The 19,369-nt window shown below is 46.8% G+C and overlaps 1 protein-coding gene across 4 annotated transcripts in view; it reads right to left on the reverse strand.

Annotated features, from left to right (window-relative positions):
* The window catches only part of RGMB (repulsive guidance molecule BMP co-receptor b), a 44,290-nt gene extending 30,421 nt beyond the window's left edge, over positions 1-13,869 (reverse strand). Inside the window, exons 1-3 of one of the 4 annotated variants that reach the window (XM_028748006.2) lie at positions 13,721-13,869; positions 11,613-11,699; positions 5,111-5,343 (exon numbers count right to left, since the gene is read on the reverse strand). In XM_028748006.2, the coding sequence (XP_028603839.2) occupies positions 5,111-5,343; positions 11,613-11,617 (238 nt within the window). In that variant the 5' untranslated portion in view covers positions 11,618-11,699; positions 13,721-13,869. Of the gene's footprint in view, positions 1-5,110; positions 5,344-5,731; positions 6,112-11,612; positions 11,894-12,958; positions 13,666-13,720 lie in introns of those variants that run through there. The other 3 variants (XM_028748008.2, XM_028748007.2, XM_028748009.2) reach the window with 3 other exon arrangements.
* Positions 13,870-19,369: the final 5,500 nt, after the last annotated feature.

The raw sequence follows: 19,369 nt of genomic DNA on the forward strand, positions 1-19,369 counted from the left end.
TTGCCTACTTAATTTATAGAGCAGAAGTACTCTAGGGAGCCAGTGTGGTATAGTGGTTAGAGTGCTGGACTAAGACATGGGGTATCAGGGTTCAAATCCCCACTGAGGCCCACTGGGTGACCTTGGGCCACTCACTTACCTCTTAGCCTACCTCACTGGGTCGTTGTAGGGATTAACCGAGGAGGGGGTGAACCATGTACCCCTTGAAGGAAAAGATGGGGCACAAATGCAGAAAAATTAAGTTCTTCTGTTTAAGAAAGCTGGAGGGGCCATCCTAGCATCCAGAGATTTGCACATGGTTATAAAACGCGCTTGGCGCCTGGCTAATTTCAAACACTGGGTTCTTTTATAAATCAAAACGTGTTATGGATATAATACTATACTTTTCCTGCATGGAGCTCTTCCAACAACTGGTGGCATTGATCAGTCGTCGCACATGAGGGGAAAGAGCTGCAGTGGTGGGGCTGAGAGGGTGGGCAGCTTGTAGGTATGCGCCCACCTGCTCCAAGATGGCAATGTAACCAGCCTTGAACTCACAGGTGCTTCATTGCATTGCAACCCACTGAGTTGGCATCGTCTTGGAGTAGCCACAGTCAACATCTTGCTTCTTTCTGTACATGTTCTGTGTGGTGTAGTGGTTCAGAGCGGTGGACTCGTAATCTGGTGAACCGGGTTCGCTTCCCCGCTCCTCCACATGCAGCTGCTGGGTGACCTTGGGCTAGTCACACTTCTTTGAAGTCTCTCAGCCCCACTCACCTCACAGAGTGTTTGTTGTGGGGGAGGAAGAGAAAGGAGAATGTTAGCCGCTTTGAGACTCCTTAGGGTATTGATTAAGCAGGATATCAAACCCAAACTCCTCTTCTTCTTCTTCTCCTGGGGTGCAATCGGACTTACTCCCAGGTGCCTAGATTTGCAACCTTAGCATAGGATTTCTCATCAGGTCCCAGTTGGAAAATATTAACAGGGGTTCCTGGTGTCTTTAATGTACATTTTTAAAATATTCACTAACCCGCAGAAGCATGTCTATTTTGGATGCAGTTCTGCATATTTAACATACCCCCAAGAGGGAATCAGAGATACCATGTTGGAAAAATAATTTCCAGTTCAAATGCTATTTTAAGCAGCTTGGTGTTTTTGTTGCAGCCCCATCCTCTTCGAAATGTAAATATTCAATGCGTTTAAGGCTGCAGTTATACAGATTAATCCCACTGAACTCTATAGGACTTTCATCTATCTAGATGTGTATAGGATGGTGCTGTATATAAATTAAAGAAAGCTATACATACTTTTAGGAATAACAGACACTGAGAATTTTGTATTTACAGTATTTTAGTAACTAAAATTATGAAGTTGGGGTTTTTCATTTTAAAAATTGGTGTTTTGGTTAAAGATTAAGAAAATGCAGAATAGATGAAAAGGGTAGGTCTACATTCCACATTCTACCACAACTCTTTCCACTGAATGTTAATCTTGGTAGGGAACAGGAAGTGTAACAGACCCAGCATGCCTTGCCTTGTTGCCAGTAAAAGGAATTGCTTCAGTGATGCACTTAATAAGTGTCACTGAAGCCATTTTCTTGTGCTGGCAGCAAAGATGTATATATACTGGAGATGTACCCTCACTGAATATTGTATGTGAGCTTACAACTCAACTACTGCGTACCAATGGGACATAAGAGTGTACACCTGTTGAATGCAGCAAGTGTGTGGTGTACATTTAAGTGTTTGTTGGGAGCCCAGGGTTCAAATCCCCCACTTGGCCATAAAACTCACTGCATGACCTTGTGCCACTGCCAGTCACCATCTCTCAGTCTAGCCTACCTCACAAGATTGTTGTGAGAATAAAATGGAGGCAGAGGAACCATGTACACCACCTTTAACCCCTTGGGGAAGGGGGAAATGTGGATAGCTCAGTTGGTTAGAGCGTGGTGCTGATAACACCAAGGTTGCAGGTCCAATCCAGTTGCATTGCGGGGGGTTTGACTAGAAGATCTTCAGGGGCCCTTCCAACTCTACAGTTCTATGAGTCTAAAGTGTAATAAATAAACTGAATTTAAAACAAAACAAAACAAAACACCTTATGAACTCTCCCTTATTGTTTTGGTTCATAGTATTTGTTACAAAGCTCCAAAAGAGACAGGACTTTGCTCTAGGGCCTCTTTGTAAACAGAAAGAGAAGTTGTGGATTCAAAGAAACAATATTTCTAAATATTTCATAAAGGAAGTCACAAAGAGAATTTGTTCTTTGTTCAGTACTGACTTGTCAGTGCTACACCTTCTGCAAACAAAAACCTCACACATTCTACGGCTGCCGGGTTGGTAACCTACACACAAGAATCAAAAGCCACAAACACGAGTTCGCTTTTGATTAAGGACCATCGCTTCTCTCGGTGGACCACTGAGAGCATGAAGCCTATTGAAAGCTAAGCTACTCTACACCCGGAATCCTAAATTTAGCTGGTGCTCTCAGATTGGGACAGGAGCCAGTTTGTCAACACACTCTTCCTTAAAATTCATGCAATGTTGGCCTCTAGTACTTCAATAAGTGGTGTGCTCTATCAGAAGCTGTCTAATACAGTTTCATATAGTTAAATCTCATTGGGAAAACTAAAATCAACCCTTTCCTTAAAACAACCACAGTAATACCACTCTCTTATGCCTTGGAAAGACCACACCTGGAATACTGTGTCCAGTTCTCAGTGCCACCATTTAAGAAGAATATCAACAAACTGGAATGTGTGCAGAGGAGGGTGACCAAGATGATCAAGGGTCTGGAAACCAAGCCTTATGAGGAATGGTCGAGGGAGTTGGGTATGTTTAACCTGGTGAAGAAGAGACAGAGGAAACACGATTGCCATCTTCGAACATCTAAAGGACTGTCACATAGAAGATGAAATAAGCTTGTTTTCTCCTGCTCCGAAGGTTAGGACCTCAATCAGTCAATTCAAATTACAAGAAAGGAGATTCCAACTAAACAACAGGAAGAATTTTCTGATGGTAAGAGCTGTTTGACAGTGGAACAGACTGCCACAAGTGGTGGACTCTCCTTCCTTGGAGATTTTAAAGCACAGGTTGGATGGACATCTGTTATGTATGATCTAGCTGAGATTCCTCCATTGCAAGGCATTGGACTAGATGACTGACCCCTTCTAACTCTACAATTCTACAAATCTCTGACACGGTGATCTCACACTTTCCTGTTATTCTGTGAAACGTCTCTAGTAAGCTCTTCTCACAGCATTCCAAGGTTGTATTACTGCATAACTTTGTGCAATCTAGAACTTCACAAAATACGTCTGTGTAGATTTCCGTTGGGACTCATGTATCTGATCTCTGCATTTGCACCAAGGAACACCCAGAGTGAGCCTCTCTCAGTTTCTTTCTACTGACTGAACAATATTTTCAAGTATTTCTACTAACTGTTGTAGTTTTAAATAGTTTCTAATTTGATATTGTATCTTATATCACTGCTGTCACCTTCAGAGCACGTTGTCCAGAAAGGTGGCCTACAAATATTTAAAATAAGTGTATGCCTGGCCAAATACCCCAGCACAAAATCCTATTGATTTCAGAGACTTTTTATTTTTAGGAAACTTCTTGGGTGCTCCCACTCCCTCCGAAATAAAGAAAAGCAGTAATAAAATCTTTAAAAGCAAGACATTCAGAAGCTGAAAATTGCTATGGTGTGTCAATAGCGACAGGAAAAGTTCTTACTTGATTTGTAAGCAAAAGTGTTAAAGGCACAGAAGCCCTATCAGAAAAACAGTTGGGGACCCAGATCCCCTTCACACACTGATGTAAGATGCTTTGCTAGGAAGAGCAGACGAAATCTGCCTTAGTCAGGCAATGGTCCATCTACCTCTGCACTGCCTACCACTGACTGGAAGAATCCCACCAGGATTTCGGACTCTCCCATCCCTAACCTGGGGATGGCCAAGGACTGAAGCTGGGACCTGCTGCACACAAACCAGACTCTGCCCTTCCCCATACACACCATAAAGTCCCCCCACCCACCCAAGCCATGCTACAAACCCAACCTTTGTTCATGAGTTTGCCTGAGACGGAGGAGTCCTTTGCCCAGCAAGCTTCCCTGGGCGAAATGAAAAGGAGAAGCCTACAAGCCAGCAAAGGTTTGGGCTCCTACAGGAAGGCCAACCGAAATACTATTTTTTTTAAAAAAGCATGACAGCTGACAAGACAGAGGCATCTTGCAGAAAACAAAACAGTTGCACCACTGGAGCAAAGAAAAGAAAAAGTGAGAATTCCAGCCGCGCAAACAGATCCGCATTCAAAGTTCAGCCGCTGGGAAGAAGGGAAAGCGACGACTTTTCACCGAGATCGCCTCGCCTTCTCCTCCCAAAATCCTTCAACGCCAGCTGCAGATTAGGAGAGCCCAGGCGCTCTCTTTCCTGCGTCGCGAAGGACGAGGAGGAGGCGGCGGCGAGGAGAAGAGAAACCTGATCTCGGCGCTGACTTAGTAAACACCCGGGCAGGGAGGGAGCGGTGCCAATCAAACTCACCCAGACACGGCAGCCCCCTCCCCCGCTCCGTCGAGCGGGGCCAGCTCCGCGCCCCCGCCTTGCTGGGGAGAGAAGGCTCGCAGACTTGCTTTTTAAAAGCAGAGACCGCGGAAAGGAGACGAGGAGGAGGGAGAGAGAAGCCTTCGCGTGTGTGTCAGATTCCTCCGGGCTGCAAAACAAGCGTTTTGGCACAAGCGGCTCCCACTTGCAAGAGCAGCCTCGGAACACCACGCGCCTTCAGCAAGGAGCCGTCCGCCCCGCCTGCGACGCTCCAGGTGGGTCGCGCAAAAACTTCAGATTCCTCTACACACACATACACATACGCACGCGCGCGCACTTTCCGCGATCGCGGGCTTTCCACTTGCTCCCGAGGAAGTGAACTCCGGATCTGGGCAGCCCAGCTCGGCCACCAAACGTCCCGTTAAAAAGAAAAGAAAAAGGGACCCCCCCCCCAAACCAACAACTCGCGAACAAACACGTCTCACTACACAGCTCCGCAGCCGTCGGGGCGTCGCTTCCCGCTCCATCCCGGCCCGTTTTCTGGGGGGTTTCCACCCTCCACCCCCGCCCAAAGAGGGGCCCAGGCGGTACCTGTGTGTAGGAGCAGCCCCAGGCTGAAAAGGACGAGGAGGGCAGGCGGGGGGCGGCGCTGCTGCTGCTCAGCCCTGGCGGCGTTGGCGGCGGCGATGGCGCAGAGAGGGGCCGCTCTCCCCATGCCCGTCCATGCAGCTCGACGGGACTCCAACGGTGGGGCGGCGGCGGCGGCGGCGATGGGGCTGCTGCATGAGCAGGCGATCGGGCCTCCGCGCTTCCTCTTCTTCCTCCTTCGGATCAACCCCACGGCGGAAAAAGGCCGCCAGGCCACACGGGAGCAGACGCGGAGGCCAGCGAGGGCGGCATCGCGGAGAGGCGGCGGTTGGTTGGAGGAAGGGAGGAGGAGGAAGAGGGGAGAAAGAAGAGAGACACAAAGCGGGTGAGCGGAAAGCCACCGAGCAGCCCCGGAGACGGTCGGCCCCGTCCTCACGCCGAGCGGAGCGAGACCTGGCAGCAGAAAAGCAGACCGACACCCTTCCCACTGGAAGCAATCTCGGCTCTGCACACACACTCACACCAGGCTCGCCCGCCCGCCCCACTCCTCCCGGCGCGCTCCCATTGGCTCCCAGAGCCCGTTCAGCCAAACAAAGGCAACCCTCATAGGAGGCCGGAACTTACCTCCTCCTCCTCCTTCTCCCTCCTCCACCTAACTAAACCAATTTCTGGAGTAGATTTTTCTTCTCCAAGGAGCCTGCTTAGGTGTTTACTGTTTGCAATGGCTGGCTGTCGGTATTATTATTTTTGCTCTGGCCAATTGCACAAAACAAAAGCGGAAAGGAGGCTGCAGATTTAGTGCAGAGTCTCCTTACACTAGGAGGGAAAGGACCCGCCTGGAAGAGACTTTTTTGTTTTTACTGCGGAGCCCTCACACTCCAGTGATTCCCACCCCCTCGCTGCCGGGAAGTCTGCGCCTTTACGCACCACCCCCGGGCCGCGTCTCCTTCCTCCCAGCGCACACATTCCTGCCGAGACTATACTAGAGATCCGGCCGGTGAGCGCTGGCTTGATGTAATCTAAGCTGTTCTTTCGAGGGGAGGGGGTCCTCCCCCACGTGATTCAACTTTTTTTTCTTTTTAAGCGGCCAATCACGTTCCCGGCAAAGCGCAGCCCCGTACTCTTAACACTGGAACGTTGACTAGGCAAACCTTCCAAATTAGAATCCTGGAACAAGGTTGAAGGCTGCTTGTTTTCAGCAACACGGTTGGAAAGTAGGGGTGGGGTTTGCCCGTAGGATCCTGCCCGAAGGGGTCGAGAGAGCGCTGTGTCTTCTCCGCAGCAGAGATTCAGCTTCAAGTTAAATTTCCTGTTAACTTTTTGCGTCCTCGATTTAGCAGCGAAGTTATTTGTTAGACGGGGAAAGTGGGGCATACGACTTCCTTAGGCATCCCTAAAGAAAGGACTGGATTTTAATGTTGCCATCCTAAGCAAGCAAGCTTTGAAATTAGTCATCATTAGGACTGAGGCGTCCTCCAATTGGTCACTTCCAGTTCTCATTTTAAAAGGGTGTAGTTTTGTTTGAACTGGTATAATTAATTCGTAACAACCACCCTTCTCTAGTGAATTGTAAAGAACAACAAGGAGACCGGAAGCTCCACTTATATATATTATAATACGAGGGGGGGAAAATCTATAATTAGCAACCTGCCTATTCTTAGCTCGAGTGTATTTTCTACAAAGAAAGATCGGGGGGGAGAGGGCTCTACACCCCCCCCAAGCAATTGGTGTACGGTTGGTGCATTAAAGCGGCTTAAGCGAAACAGGGCAATTTAAAGAGCAACTAATCCGCGTTACGCTACCTTAACTAATCATCTATAGAATAATCACTTATTGGCAGGAGGGCAGCTCTTATTGAAATAAAAAAAAAAAATCCTTCCAGTAGCACCTTAAAGACCAACTAAGTTAGTTCTTGGTATGAGCTTTCGTGTGCATGCACACTTCTTCAGATACACACGTGTTGGCAGACCAACACGGCTACCTATCTGTAACTGGACTTATTGAAATAGTTTGTGGATTGTGATGTAAACGTTAGCAGCACTGATCTCGTACTGAGCTGCTGCTGCTTCTGTCTCTCCCCTATCCAGAGGCTGAAGGCAGTGTACTAAATTGCTGCCAGGCACGCGGACAAGGAGTCTGCCGGAGAGGGGCGGGATATACACAACGTGGAAGCGGGGGGGGGGGGTGTCTAACAGCATCCAGTTTCCTTATCTGTAAGTGTGAAGTGGAATCTAATCTTCACGAATTGCTTTAACACTTGAATACACTTTCCTTTTCATCAGCTCGCACGCATATCTCCTTGGGGCAGTCAGAAGGGCTCCTTTTTTAAAAAAAAAAAAATTTAACCCTCTTTCCTCCAACCTGGATAGAGGCTGTTTCTTGGAAGAATTGTTATGCAAAAATGAGAGGCCTGGAATTGAGCCAGAGGAAATGTTGAAGATCCTACTTTAACCTAATCCTGAAGTCATTTAGGCAAGAACTTGCTATTAGTTGCAGTCACAGCATCCCTGTACCCCCCTCTGAGTTCAAGGGGAGTGACTCTCTAGCAAGGGCACAAGGGCCTTGTTAAACAGGTGCCCTCAACCCCCAAAATATGTGTTTGGAAGGTCACAAAAACCAAGGTCACAAAAACTAACTTGAAATACCACCATCATTCTAAAGCTATTTGCCTTTGGAATGATTTGAGGGAGTGTTTGAGGTTTCACTTATAAACAACAGTATAGCCACACATTTCAAGCAAGCAACCCAGGCAATTTATTTTGCAATTATTTTAACCGATGTTGCTCCTGTGCCTTTGGCAAAGGTCTGAACTGCACAAGTTGATCAGATGAAGTACCCCCCCCCCCCATTGATTATATCCATGTCAATAAGAGAATGCAAACCTACCTATACAGTGGTACCTCTGGTTAAGAACCTAATTCATTCCGGAGGTCCGTTCTTAACCTGAAAATGTTCTTAACCTGAAGCACAACTTTAGCTAATGGGGCCTCCCACTGCTGCCGCACAATTTCTGTTCTCATCCTGAAGCAAAGTTTTTAACCCAAGGTACTATTTCTGGGTTAGCGGAGTCCTGAACTGTGTGTAACCTGAAGTGTATGTAACCCGAGGTACCACTGTACAGGCAGGGAGTTGTGAACAGTGGTAGCTGGTTCATTGGGGCAAGTGGGGCAGTGCCTTGCCAACCAGCCCCCACCTGCCCACCTTATTTCTCACGACTAGTGCAGTGAGTAGTGGGAGAACCCATCAACTTCTTCCTTAGTCCCAGAGTTGCCCTTGTATAATTTAGCAGGAAAGAGGATGATGGGGAAACTAAAATTAGTTGACTCTGTCTGGTACTGGCTCAAGCGCCACCTACTGTTTGGGATCCCTGCATTTTGCCCCTCCAACCTCAATGGGCACCAACCATCTCCGTTCACACAAACATGGGCCAACAGTCAACACTCAGGTGGTTTATATAACAGCTGGTGGTCTAGCAAAATCTAAAGCAGGGATGGAGAACTTCCACATAACATTGGGCTACAGTTCAGCTCCCATTAACCCTGGCCATTTGCTCTGCTGACTGGGTCTGTTGGTAACTGAAGTCTGACAACATCTAGTGGACCACAAGTTCCAGATCCCTAATCTAGTTTTGAGGACAGTGCACACTGCACATCCATTAAGTTATAATGACTAGCAAAAGTGGCTTTTGAGATGCATGAACTCCCACAGAGAACCTGTTGTTTCAGTTCTTTACCACTTATGTGGAAGTAAGCTCAATTGAACCCAGGACTTCCTTCCTGAGTAAATATGTACCAAACTGTACTAAACAGAGTGTATTTAATTACTGCCTCAAAACCAGGCAGTAATTATTCATCACATTCATTGGATACATTTGTGAGGCAAAGTAAACCACTTAAGGTGTACAAATTTCTAGTATCACCATAAAATCTTATAAAATCACTGTGTGATTTTAGCTAGTTTACAGCCCATCTGTTTCATTCCAAGTCCCACAGATTTCAGTAGAACTGAGTCTGCAGTTATATACACATCTACTTTTGAGTCACACCTTTTAAATTCAGTGACATACTTCTGAGTATGCATAGGCGTGCATTTTGCCTAAATAGTAAAATATCTATTTTGCCAGAGATCCACAAACCATTTATCTCTGGTAATTTTATTAAACAATAAAGAGACACTGGTCACAACTTGTGCTACACCTCCACCTGCATTAAGACAATTATGCATTTCTGAATTTTGACCACTGGAAGAGTGGGGGCCCTGCCCTCTTTAAAGCTCTGTTAACTGCTGTAACCTGTACTAGATTCAGGGTATACAGAGAAAATAGTTCAAAGCCAAAAATAATCCAACCCATAAATGAATTGAAGTTGGAAAAAACCAATATGTCAACTTATATAAGTATATAAAATGCAAGTGTGTTTTTTTCAGAGCAGTTGACTCTTCAGCATTGATTACAGGAAGACCATCAGTGAATGCAGAAAATTACTTTTTTTAAAAAAAGAAACGCTGGAGAAAAGGCTCTATCTGCTCTCGTTCTACTGCATGGCAGCCCTTCACACTGTAGAGGGCGCTCTTGAGTTATTGTAAACACACAGGTCATGAAATGTTACAGCTTTCATTAAAAGAAGCTACATTTCACCAAAGGGGGCTTGATTGTTCAGTTGTACAGAGGCTGGGAGATGATGCTTTTCAGTTGCATCTTTTGCAATGATATAAATGCCACTGTTAAGAGATGTGCTACATATACATTCTCTTTATTTATTTATTAAATATGCTGATGCCGACATAATACCCCTGAATTAGAAAGGTTACTCCCCCCGCTTTAAAAAAAGAAAAAGATGTCCACTAATGAAGTCTTATTTAGATCTGTTGTGACCAAAAAGTTTGGTGTTTGAAGTGCTGGCATGTGTTTGCAAAGTTCCAACAAAACCATCAACTGGAAATGAACCACTGAGCAGTTCAGTTTCTCCTTATGCTGATGGAGGACCCCCTTAAGTTTGGACCACATGTGTTCCACATGTTACCAGCTGCAATAGTAGATGCTGTGCGTCATCCACTGGCCATGTTCCTATGGCAGGAGCCTTTTGAAGGAAATGCCACGGTCACCTTGATTGCTAACTCACTAGTTGGCCCTACTTAATTCAGTGTGACATAGTTTCAAGCCTAAATATGGCTACTCAGAAGAATGTGTGTGTGTTTTAAGACAGGGATGTGGAACCTGCGGCCTTCCAGATATTACTGGACTCCAACTCCCATCAGCCTCAACCAACACGGCCAATGGTCAGGGGTGATAGGAGTTGGCCTCCATTTGAGGGCGTCTCCATCCCTTGCATAAGGCCGGGACTTTGAGAAAGCAAGAAAACGCTGCCATCCACTGGTGGAGGAAGAGGAGTGCGGGGGGAGTGCACCGCCCCCGGCAGCACGATCCCAGTGGGGTGCCATCGTGGCTGGCCCCCCGCCCACGCTGGGCACCACGCCCCCGCAGGCAGCGTGCCATGCCCCCAGGATGTGCGTCACGCCCCTGCGGGTGGCACACCACGCCCCCGGGATGCGTGCCAGCCCCCCCGTGCTCCGCCACTGCTGCCATCAACAAGACAGATCCACACACAGCTTTAGCTTAAATCCACACAAAGCACCAGAGCACTCCAGACTCCTACTAAATCCATTAAACTGTAACAAGAACACTTGATTTTTTTACCTTTCATCCTGAACTGCCTTACTTGATGGAAGTCAAACGGCAAGAGCCCTGAGCACCATAATCTTGTTTATTTGCAAGTTTATTGGCAAGTACACCTCAGATGTACTTACAAGTAAAGAGGCATTAAGGTCCCAGTTTTGAGCACTTTTCCTTGGGAACAGATTCCCTTGAAAGCAGACGCTTTTAGATAAAATACCTAGGGGTGAAATCTTTCCACCTGAAAGTGGCTCGCAGCCACTAACACCTGCCTGGTTTGCCCAGCTAGGCTGGGAGACCCTATATGAATGAACACCTAACTGGGGATCCGGTCAGCTTTCCTTCACACTTAGGATCCAGCAGTTACTGTCCAGGAAGGAGGCATCAACATGTAAACAGAAAACCGGAGGGAAGGGGAAAGGGAAACTGAAGGATAGTGTAGCTGGTCATGTGTCAAGCATATGCTAGGAACGTTAGTGAAAGAAACTGTGGCTTCTCCTTCAAACAACACTAGTCGCCAGAAGGAACGTGAGCAGCTTGAACTGCCCCCCTGTGGATGCGATTTCCGTTTGCAGAACTGTTTTGCCAGCACACCATTCTGAATCCTGGAAACTTGGTGGATGGGGGTCTGTGTGTGGACAGATTCAGTCCGCGGGGGGTTAGTTGTAAAACTCGAACCCAGAACTCCCGGGGTCCCATTCCATCTCCCTCCATTGCTTCTCTCCTCCGGCCATCTGGGGAAGTCTGGGCACAAGCGCGCTCACCCACCACGCAGCGCTTAATAAATCCGCTTCGGGCGAAGAAGAAGAAGGAAAAAAATACTTGGCTACTTACATCATCTTTAACCCTTGCGGCGCCGAGCGAACCGAGGGCGTCGTCAAACCTGCATCTCCGAGGATGGGACGCCGGGTAGTTCAGGACCTGATCGGCAGCGAAAACAACAAAAGCAATCGTAAATAAATAAATAAAAAATCAAGGTAGCGGTGAGACGGTCCCTCTTCCCGGGGCCGGGGGAAAGGGGCTTTCTCCTCGAGCCAGGCTGGAAGGAAGTGATGCGATCGCGCGGGGGGAGTTTTTTTTTTTGCAGCGCCGAACTGCAAAAATGCAGAGTAGCAGGTGCAAAAAGCATTTGGGAGCCGCTGGCCAGAGAGCAGGGGAAGCAATTTGCTTCCTGTCCATTTATCTCAGGAAACCAGCACGCTCGTCCCTCCGAAACAAAGTTTAACCTCTTGCTTTCCAGCAAGGAAGACAGAGCCCTTTAATGTGCTTTTCAGGCTCTTTGCTTTCCTAAAAACGCGGGTTATTAAGGCTGTCAGGAAGACGGGGGGTGGAGAGGGGGGCTCCCCGCCCTTCCTTCCTTCCTTCCTTCCTTCCTTCCTTCCTTTCTTTCTTTCTTTCTTTCTTTTCTTTTCTTTTTTAAGGTAGGGTCCGACATTGCAGATTAGCTGCCCTGAAATTGATAAGGACACATCAGACGCAACTTACTCCGCGAAGCTCAGTTAGTTCCTGGCTTGGTGCTCCCTTCCTTCCAGCGTCAAGGGCGGGCAAAACCAGTTTCCCTCCCAGTTTGGTGAAACCGCGGAAATGGGCACGCTTTACTTGGAAGAAAGATATCTCAGAAAACTCTTAGAATCCCAGAACTGTAGAGTTGGAAGGGGCCACGAGGGTCATCTAGTCCAACCCCTGCGATACAGGAATCTGTCGCCCAGCGTGCGGCTCGAACTCACGACCCTAAGACTGAGAGTCTCAGTGTCTCCCAAGTATATATTACATGCTAGGATTTTACCTGCCAATTGACCGAGGGTGTTACGGAACCAACCTCCCCCCTCCCCAGCCTCCGGCTTTGCTTAGAAGTATGGAAGCCCACTGAAATCCTTGCAAGGAAGGGTATTTTAGGAGCGGACTGTGGGATCACCACGCTCTGAAAATTCAATGATCGCAGCCTGATGCTCCGGAGCCTAGATTTTATTCCCCGGAAAACTGGATTTAAGGATAGCAAAAGCCTTGAGAATGACATTCCAGGGCAATGTACACGGGCAGCTTCCAAGGAAATCGTTTGAAAGCGAGGCAGTGTGGCATAGTGGTTAGAGGGCCAGACTAGGACTTCGGGTTTCACACTCGTGCGTTCAGCCACGAAGCTCGTTGGGTGGGCACTCCCTGCCTCTCTCAGCCGAGCCTACCTCTCCGGGTTGTTGTGAGGATAAAAGCGGACAGGTGAGAACCAATGGGATGTGGTTGCTTCATTCTCCGCAGCAAGCTGGCTGCTCTGACCCCCGCCGCCTTCCCCACAAGTACAAAAAAGAAAATTCCACCAGGTGCTTTGGAAAGGGAGGGGGGTAATCTCAGTTATTGATAACAAAAGATCGCTGCTCCTTATTGTTACAGCAGGTGCCGGTTGCTCGACCCAGGTAGGCACTGGAGATCGCTGGTTACAAAGAGATCCTTTTGCAACGACGATCTCGTCACTCAGTATAAAGGGATCCTTGTGTAGGCATGACCTGATCGCCCCAGTCGTCGAGATCCATCTCTTGACTGCTTACTGAGAAATCCCAATGTGTGCGCTGGGCTTGCTCCCGGGTAAAGCGCGTGGTCAACACTAACGAACCCCCCCCTACTTTGAAAGCAGTGTGGCTCAGGATCCGGCTGCGCGGCTCCTCGATCCTAAGCAGCTTTCTCTCCGCAGCCTTTTCCTGCCACCGGATGGGGCTCAGACAGAGCCAGGCTGGCGCTCCGAGCCTCGCATGGACGGAGCACTTTTTCCCGCCGGCGCCTGAAAACTCCAGGTGTGAGGTTGGCCCGCGGCGAATTCCCTCCACAAGTGATTTCCCAGGTTCTATTTGAGGCGGGGGAGAGGCCGACCCCCCGGCGCGAAGGAGTGGGAGAGGCAGGGAAAGTCCATCTCCCTCCCGCTCCCTCCCTCCCCCGCGGGAAAAGAAACTCACCGCGAGCATCGCCTCGTCACTTGCATCGCTGACGCTCCCCGCGCTGCCAGCCAGCCAGCCAGCGAGGAGGTGCGGCTCCTCCGGGGTCTCCGGATCCGCCACCAGAAGCGCTCGCTCCGCTCCGGCCTCCTGCGCTCCGTAGCGTTGACACAAAGGGAGGGAGGGAGGGAGAGACAGAAGGAGGGAGGGAGGAGGCAGGCGACGAGGTGCCTTTAACGACAGCGCCACGGTCTCTCCGCAAACAAATGAGGGAGGCGAAGGCAGCGCTGCTCCCAGTCCCAGCCTCTCGCTCGCTGCTCCCTCCCCTCGTGGAAACCGCTGGAACGTACCTGAACATCTGGACCATCAGCTGGCTGCCCCTCCTGGTCTCTGCCATGAGACAGGAAGCGACTTTCTTGCCTACCTTTTGCAACTCTTTCTTTCTTTACTCTGCTCACAGTGCCTGTCACCAGTGGCGTAGCGTGGGGGGTGCAGGGGGGGCCGGCCGCACCGGGCGCAACATCTGGGGTTAGGGCAAATCCACAGGTTAGGGGGCGCAAATCCACGGGTTAGGGGGCGCAAATCCACAGGTTAGGGGGCGCAAATTACTTGCCTTGCCCCGGGTGCTGACAACCCACGCTACGCCACTGCCTGTCACTTTTTTTTTACCCACCAGGTTCCCTCTTTTAATTCCAGATGTTTCATTATCCCCACGCCTCCTGCATCCCTTCCCTTTCTGATTGCCAGTCAGAGCAGTTGTTATTATCTGTTGTTGTAGTAGTTCATTTCTGGAGCCGGATTGCATTCGGAATGAATGAATGAATAAGTAAACGATATTTCCCCTAGGCAGAATAATCGGAAGGCAAAGGAAAGTCCAGGGTCCCTTTGTTCCCACACCACCATTGCTTGGGTAGCTTTCCTGAATTCACTAGGGCTTCTTATGTTGGAGTAAACTTTCTTTTTTTATTTTTCAGAGAGCATCCTCACCCTCCTGGGAAAGTTAGGCAGAGACTTTGCCCTCCACACGTTCTTTGAATCAGAGGTCACTTCTGAATTTCACAGGAAGTATTAGTTTTCCTCTGTCCCCTCTTCAGATCTGGGACAAACAGAGAAATCAAGAAGTGAAGCTACAGTAAAAAAATAAAATAAAATCAACAATTAAAAGCAATTTCGTGTGTAAAAACAATTTTATGTATACAAGCAACAAAAAGCATTCCGTATGCTTAAAAGCATTTTCATATGTAAAAATAATTTTGAAATTGGTGCAGACTGGGTTAAAGAGCCCAGTTATCTTATTCCAGACTTGGCTTTGGTTTATTTATATACTTACACCTAAATGGCTTCCTCAGTGCAGCTCACATGGGGGATCTCAGTGGCCCTTCTTCCAGATATTAATCAGCCTTGGCACCTCCAGTACAGCAGATTACCTAAGGGGGCAGATCACTCACCAGTTCACCTGTGCGCTATCCCAAGACTTGCCAGCTACCAGCAGGCAAAGATTGGCAGCTGGATATATGGAATAAGATGCCAGGCATGCAAATTATCCATAGGTCTCTTTATGGTCTGGAAGACAAAGCCGTAACATCTCTGAGACATGATATAATAACTAGGAGTGCTGTGGGATGGGAATGCCTTCCGCAACTTCTACAATTTCAACCACAAAGGGGTCAGGGAGGTGCCGAGTACTGTATCCTCATCCTTATTGTGTGCATCATAGAAACTATAAGTCCTGGTGCGGTTGATCTTTCGTTGTTTTTTTTCTTCCTTCTTTTTCTTTTTCTTAGCAGGGGGCAGATGGGCATTATGAGCAGGATCCTGTATTCTAAGCATAGCTGTCAACTTTTCCCTTTTTTAGTGAGGAATCCTATTCGGAATAAGGGAATTTCCCTTTAAAAAAAGGGAAATGTTGACAGCTATGATTCCAAGTCAAGTAAAGCCGAACTTTGGCAATAACTTGCACCCAGCTCCTACATGTTTAGCTAGTATTTCTCTCTTCGGCTTTGTGTTTTCATTTCAGTGAGTCCTCCTTTCCCCTCTGAACTGGAAAACTAGTATCCAGGAATTCTCCTAACTGCCCCATTGCCTTGAAGTGTGTTAATTGGCTTGCCAACTTGAAGTATCCAGATTGCTGTACCGAATTATGCCTTAAGGCACCTTTGATGCAACATGAAATCTGTAGTGCCCACCTGTGTTTCTGCCAGGGTTTGTTTTGTAATTTTTATCAGCTGCACGGCAGGCAGGCATTTAAGACCAGAAGCTCCCCATCACTTTACCATCTTGCTAGGAAAAGCTTCCTCAGTTGACTTTCTGGTTTGCTATTGTTCAAAGCAAATTGTCCCACTTTCAGGAAAAGGGCAAATCAGAGAAGGTTCCCGAACAACTAATACTTCTTCAGTTCTTCCCATGGTGCTCATGCTTTAGGTTTCCAAAACCACATCGGTGACACACGAGAAAGAAATACTGACAGACTCAGGGTAACCTCAAGGGATACACAAGCGCAAGAAAACTGGGGGGGGGGGGGAGAGCCCTAAAAGAGACTCTTGGTAAATGAGGAAGGATCCTGACAATTGAATGGAGGGCAGAAATAGAGTGAAAAATATGGAAGAAAGAACCATCTCATTGTCTGGGTAAGTTATTTGCTGCTTCACACAAAGAAGCTGTTTTTAAATGTTCCTAGGGATGGAAGAAATGGCAGGCCATAGACATCTGTGGATAAATTTGATAAATTTAATATAGCTAGGATTGGACACAATTGTGTTCACTTGTGTTCACCCCACCCTGAAAAACAACAACAACAACAACAACAACTGATTTCTACCCCGCCCATCTGGACGGCTTGCAGCATTTATAAAAACTTAGTAAAACATTAGTAAAATGGAGGGAGGAAATGGAGAGAGACGGGAGGAATCCAGAAAAAAACAATCTAATAAGAACTGAACATGCTCAGTAGGCAAATAATGTTGAATGACTGTTTAGTAGGCGGGCATGGAAAAGAAAACCAGAAGGAGTCGGATGGAGTGGAGTGGCTTTAGCAGAAGTATACCATGCTGCCACAGTTTGTACCTCAATTGTTGTTTCCTAATAAGGGGGGGGGGGGCTTGTCTTTTTTTTTATGAGCAGAAAGAGCCAAATTGACTAGCCGCATTTGATGGCTTTGTTCCTCATGGATGTGTCTAAGTCCCTCTTAAAGTCATTCACAGCAAAATCCTATAGCTTAACTCTGTACAGTGTAAATGAGGACTTCCTTTGTCAGGTCTGAGTCTCTCAGCATCTAGTTTCATTGGGTGACCCCAGGGTTCTAATATTCTGAGAGCAGGACGAAAAGTTCTCTTTCTCCACTATCTCCCCAGCATGCATAATTTTATATACCTCTGTCATACCTTCCCCCCGCTTAATACCTTCCCACCTATCCTTTGAGGGGAGTCACTCCAGTCCCTTGATCATTTTTGTCACCTACACCTTTTGCAGCTCTACGACACCTTTTTGAGATGCAGCGACCTTAAATGCACACAGTATTCCAAGTGTGCAAGGAAAAGGGTTCAACCCATGCCACAATTTGGAGATTCTCTCCTAATGCAAAAAGCAGCTTAAGGGGATAAGGGAGGATTTTTATCTGGCCTGTGAGGGTCTTGATCTGCAAACACAGTGGTTACCGAAAGCAAAAACAGCCACATTAAACGCAACGACTCATTTATTGTGCAGTTTGGCTTTTAAAACAAACTTTTAATTAAGGCTCCAATCTTAACTTACTTGGATGCAAAACTGGTGGAAATCAGCTTGGCCAATATTTTTAGTGTTATGGTGCTCATGTTTTCGGAAGTTCAGTATGGGGGATGGAGCTTGCCTGCTCAGAATCTACTTTTTGACTTATTTCTCTCCCTCCCTGTATAACGTGGTGCCACCATAGGTTTTAATAGGAACGTTCTTAGAAGTTTTGAATATGCTAAAGCGGAATGCCATTTTTCAGCATAATTGGAAAGGCCTGTATCTTTATTGCTGGCGTGCCAGGAGTTTTCGTAAAAGTGGTTTAGTGCCTTTTGAAATGTTTCTGCCCCCTGATACAAAGGAGGTATAATTGGGGAGGGGGAGAGGTGTCCTCTCAACAGGAGAGGAGGAGCTTCTGCCTTTTCAAGCAGAGCTGCTTGTTCAGTGTTCAAAGAAGAGAAGAGCCTGGGCAGGGAAGACAGCGGGAGAGGGGCTAGCAATGATCTTTTGCTCTTTGTCATGTGTGTATCCAAAGCCACTTGGGAGCCTAATAAAAGGCCTGAAACTCCAGGTTCAAGAATTGATCTGTTTGTAGGTCACTGAAGTTCTGCAGTTTGAGGAAACCAGCAGTGATGGTGCTGTAAGAAAGGGTCCTAAAAATGCAACACCACATTTCTCAACCGGGCAACAGCATTTTAGCTCTTTGGGGCTTCCATAAATATACCAAATGCTCAGAAATGTATCAATACTTTTTTCTCATTCTAGGAATCAAGTATAGATCTCCTTTTTTAATCTGTGGAGCACAGTGCATAGACATAATTGTTGTATTTATCTCTTATAGCGATCTTTTATTTGATATTCTAATAAAACATAGTCAAATAATTGCCTGTGTTTCAACATTTTAATTCTCTGGTTCCATTTTCCTTTTAGAACGAAACAAATCTCAGTATAATCTGTTGCGTTTATTGAGTTTATACTTTATTTCCCACGAAAAACAGTCCTAAAGCGATCAACATACATCCGAAGTAAAAAAAATAAAAAGCAAATAAATAAATAAATAAATAACATTATTAAAAACAGATTTTATACTGCAATAGCCTACTACTGATGCTGCTCAAATGTCTGGGAAAACAAAAAAGCATTTTCTGGGTGCCAAAATTCATGATAATATGGGTACCAGGCAGTCTTCCCCGGGGACAGCATTCCTGAAAACATTGGTGGGGGGAGCATAGTATAGAGAGAGCCTGTTTTCTCATTGCCACCTTTAAGCCTTACTCAGATACGGAATGCAGACAAGTGCCTCATGGTCAGGGCAGATTTATATGGGGAAATGTGGTCTTTTAGGCATAGTGGTCTTAAAATTGCATATTGCATTGCAATACATTAAATAAATACATCCTCTGATGGAACGACTTTGGCAGAAGATGCGGTGCTGGCCACATGCTCACTGAGCTGAGATACCGTTGTTTAAATCTGGGTAACTAGTAGCATGGCTCCAAAGATAAAAAAAGCAGAAATCTGCCCAAAGACTTGCTCCGACCATAATGCTGTGAAGATGGAGATGAAATTAACAACAACTGGAACCTTCAGATGGAGGATGAATGACGCCCTATTTAGAGATGAAGAGATTTATAAGAAGGCCCAAAAAACTTTGAAAGACTATTTTGAGATAAATTTGAGAACAGATGTGGAGAAAAGAATAATATGGGAGTCGAAATTAGAAACAGAACTGCTAGAACCCAATACTAAGAACTTGTCAAGAATGTACAATTTGCTGCTGAAATGGAATACACAAGATGAAACAGTAAAATCGGTTATGATCAAGTGGGCACAAGATATAGGTCATGACATTATGTTTGATGACTGGGAAAGGTTATGGAACAATGGTGTCAGATTTACGGCTTGTAATGCTTTAAGAGAAAACATAATGAAAATGATCTACAGATGGTATATGACTCCAGTCAA

Source organism: Podarcis muralis, chromosome 11 (genome assembly GCF_964188315.1).
Source record: "Podarcis muralis chromosome 11, rPodMur119.hap1.1, whole genome shotgun sequence".
NCBI lineage: Eukaryota > Metazoa > Chordata > Lepidosauria > Squamata > Lacertidae > Podarcis > Podarcis muralis.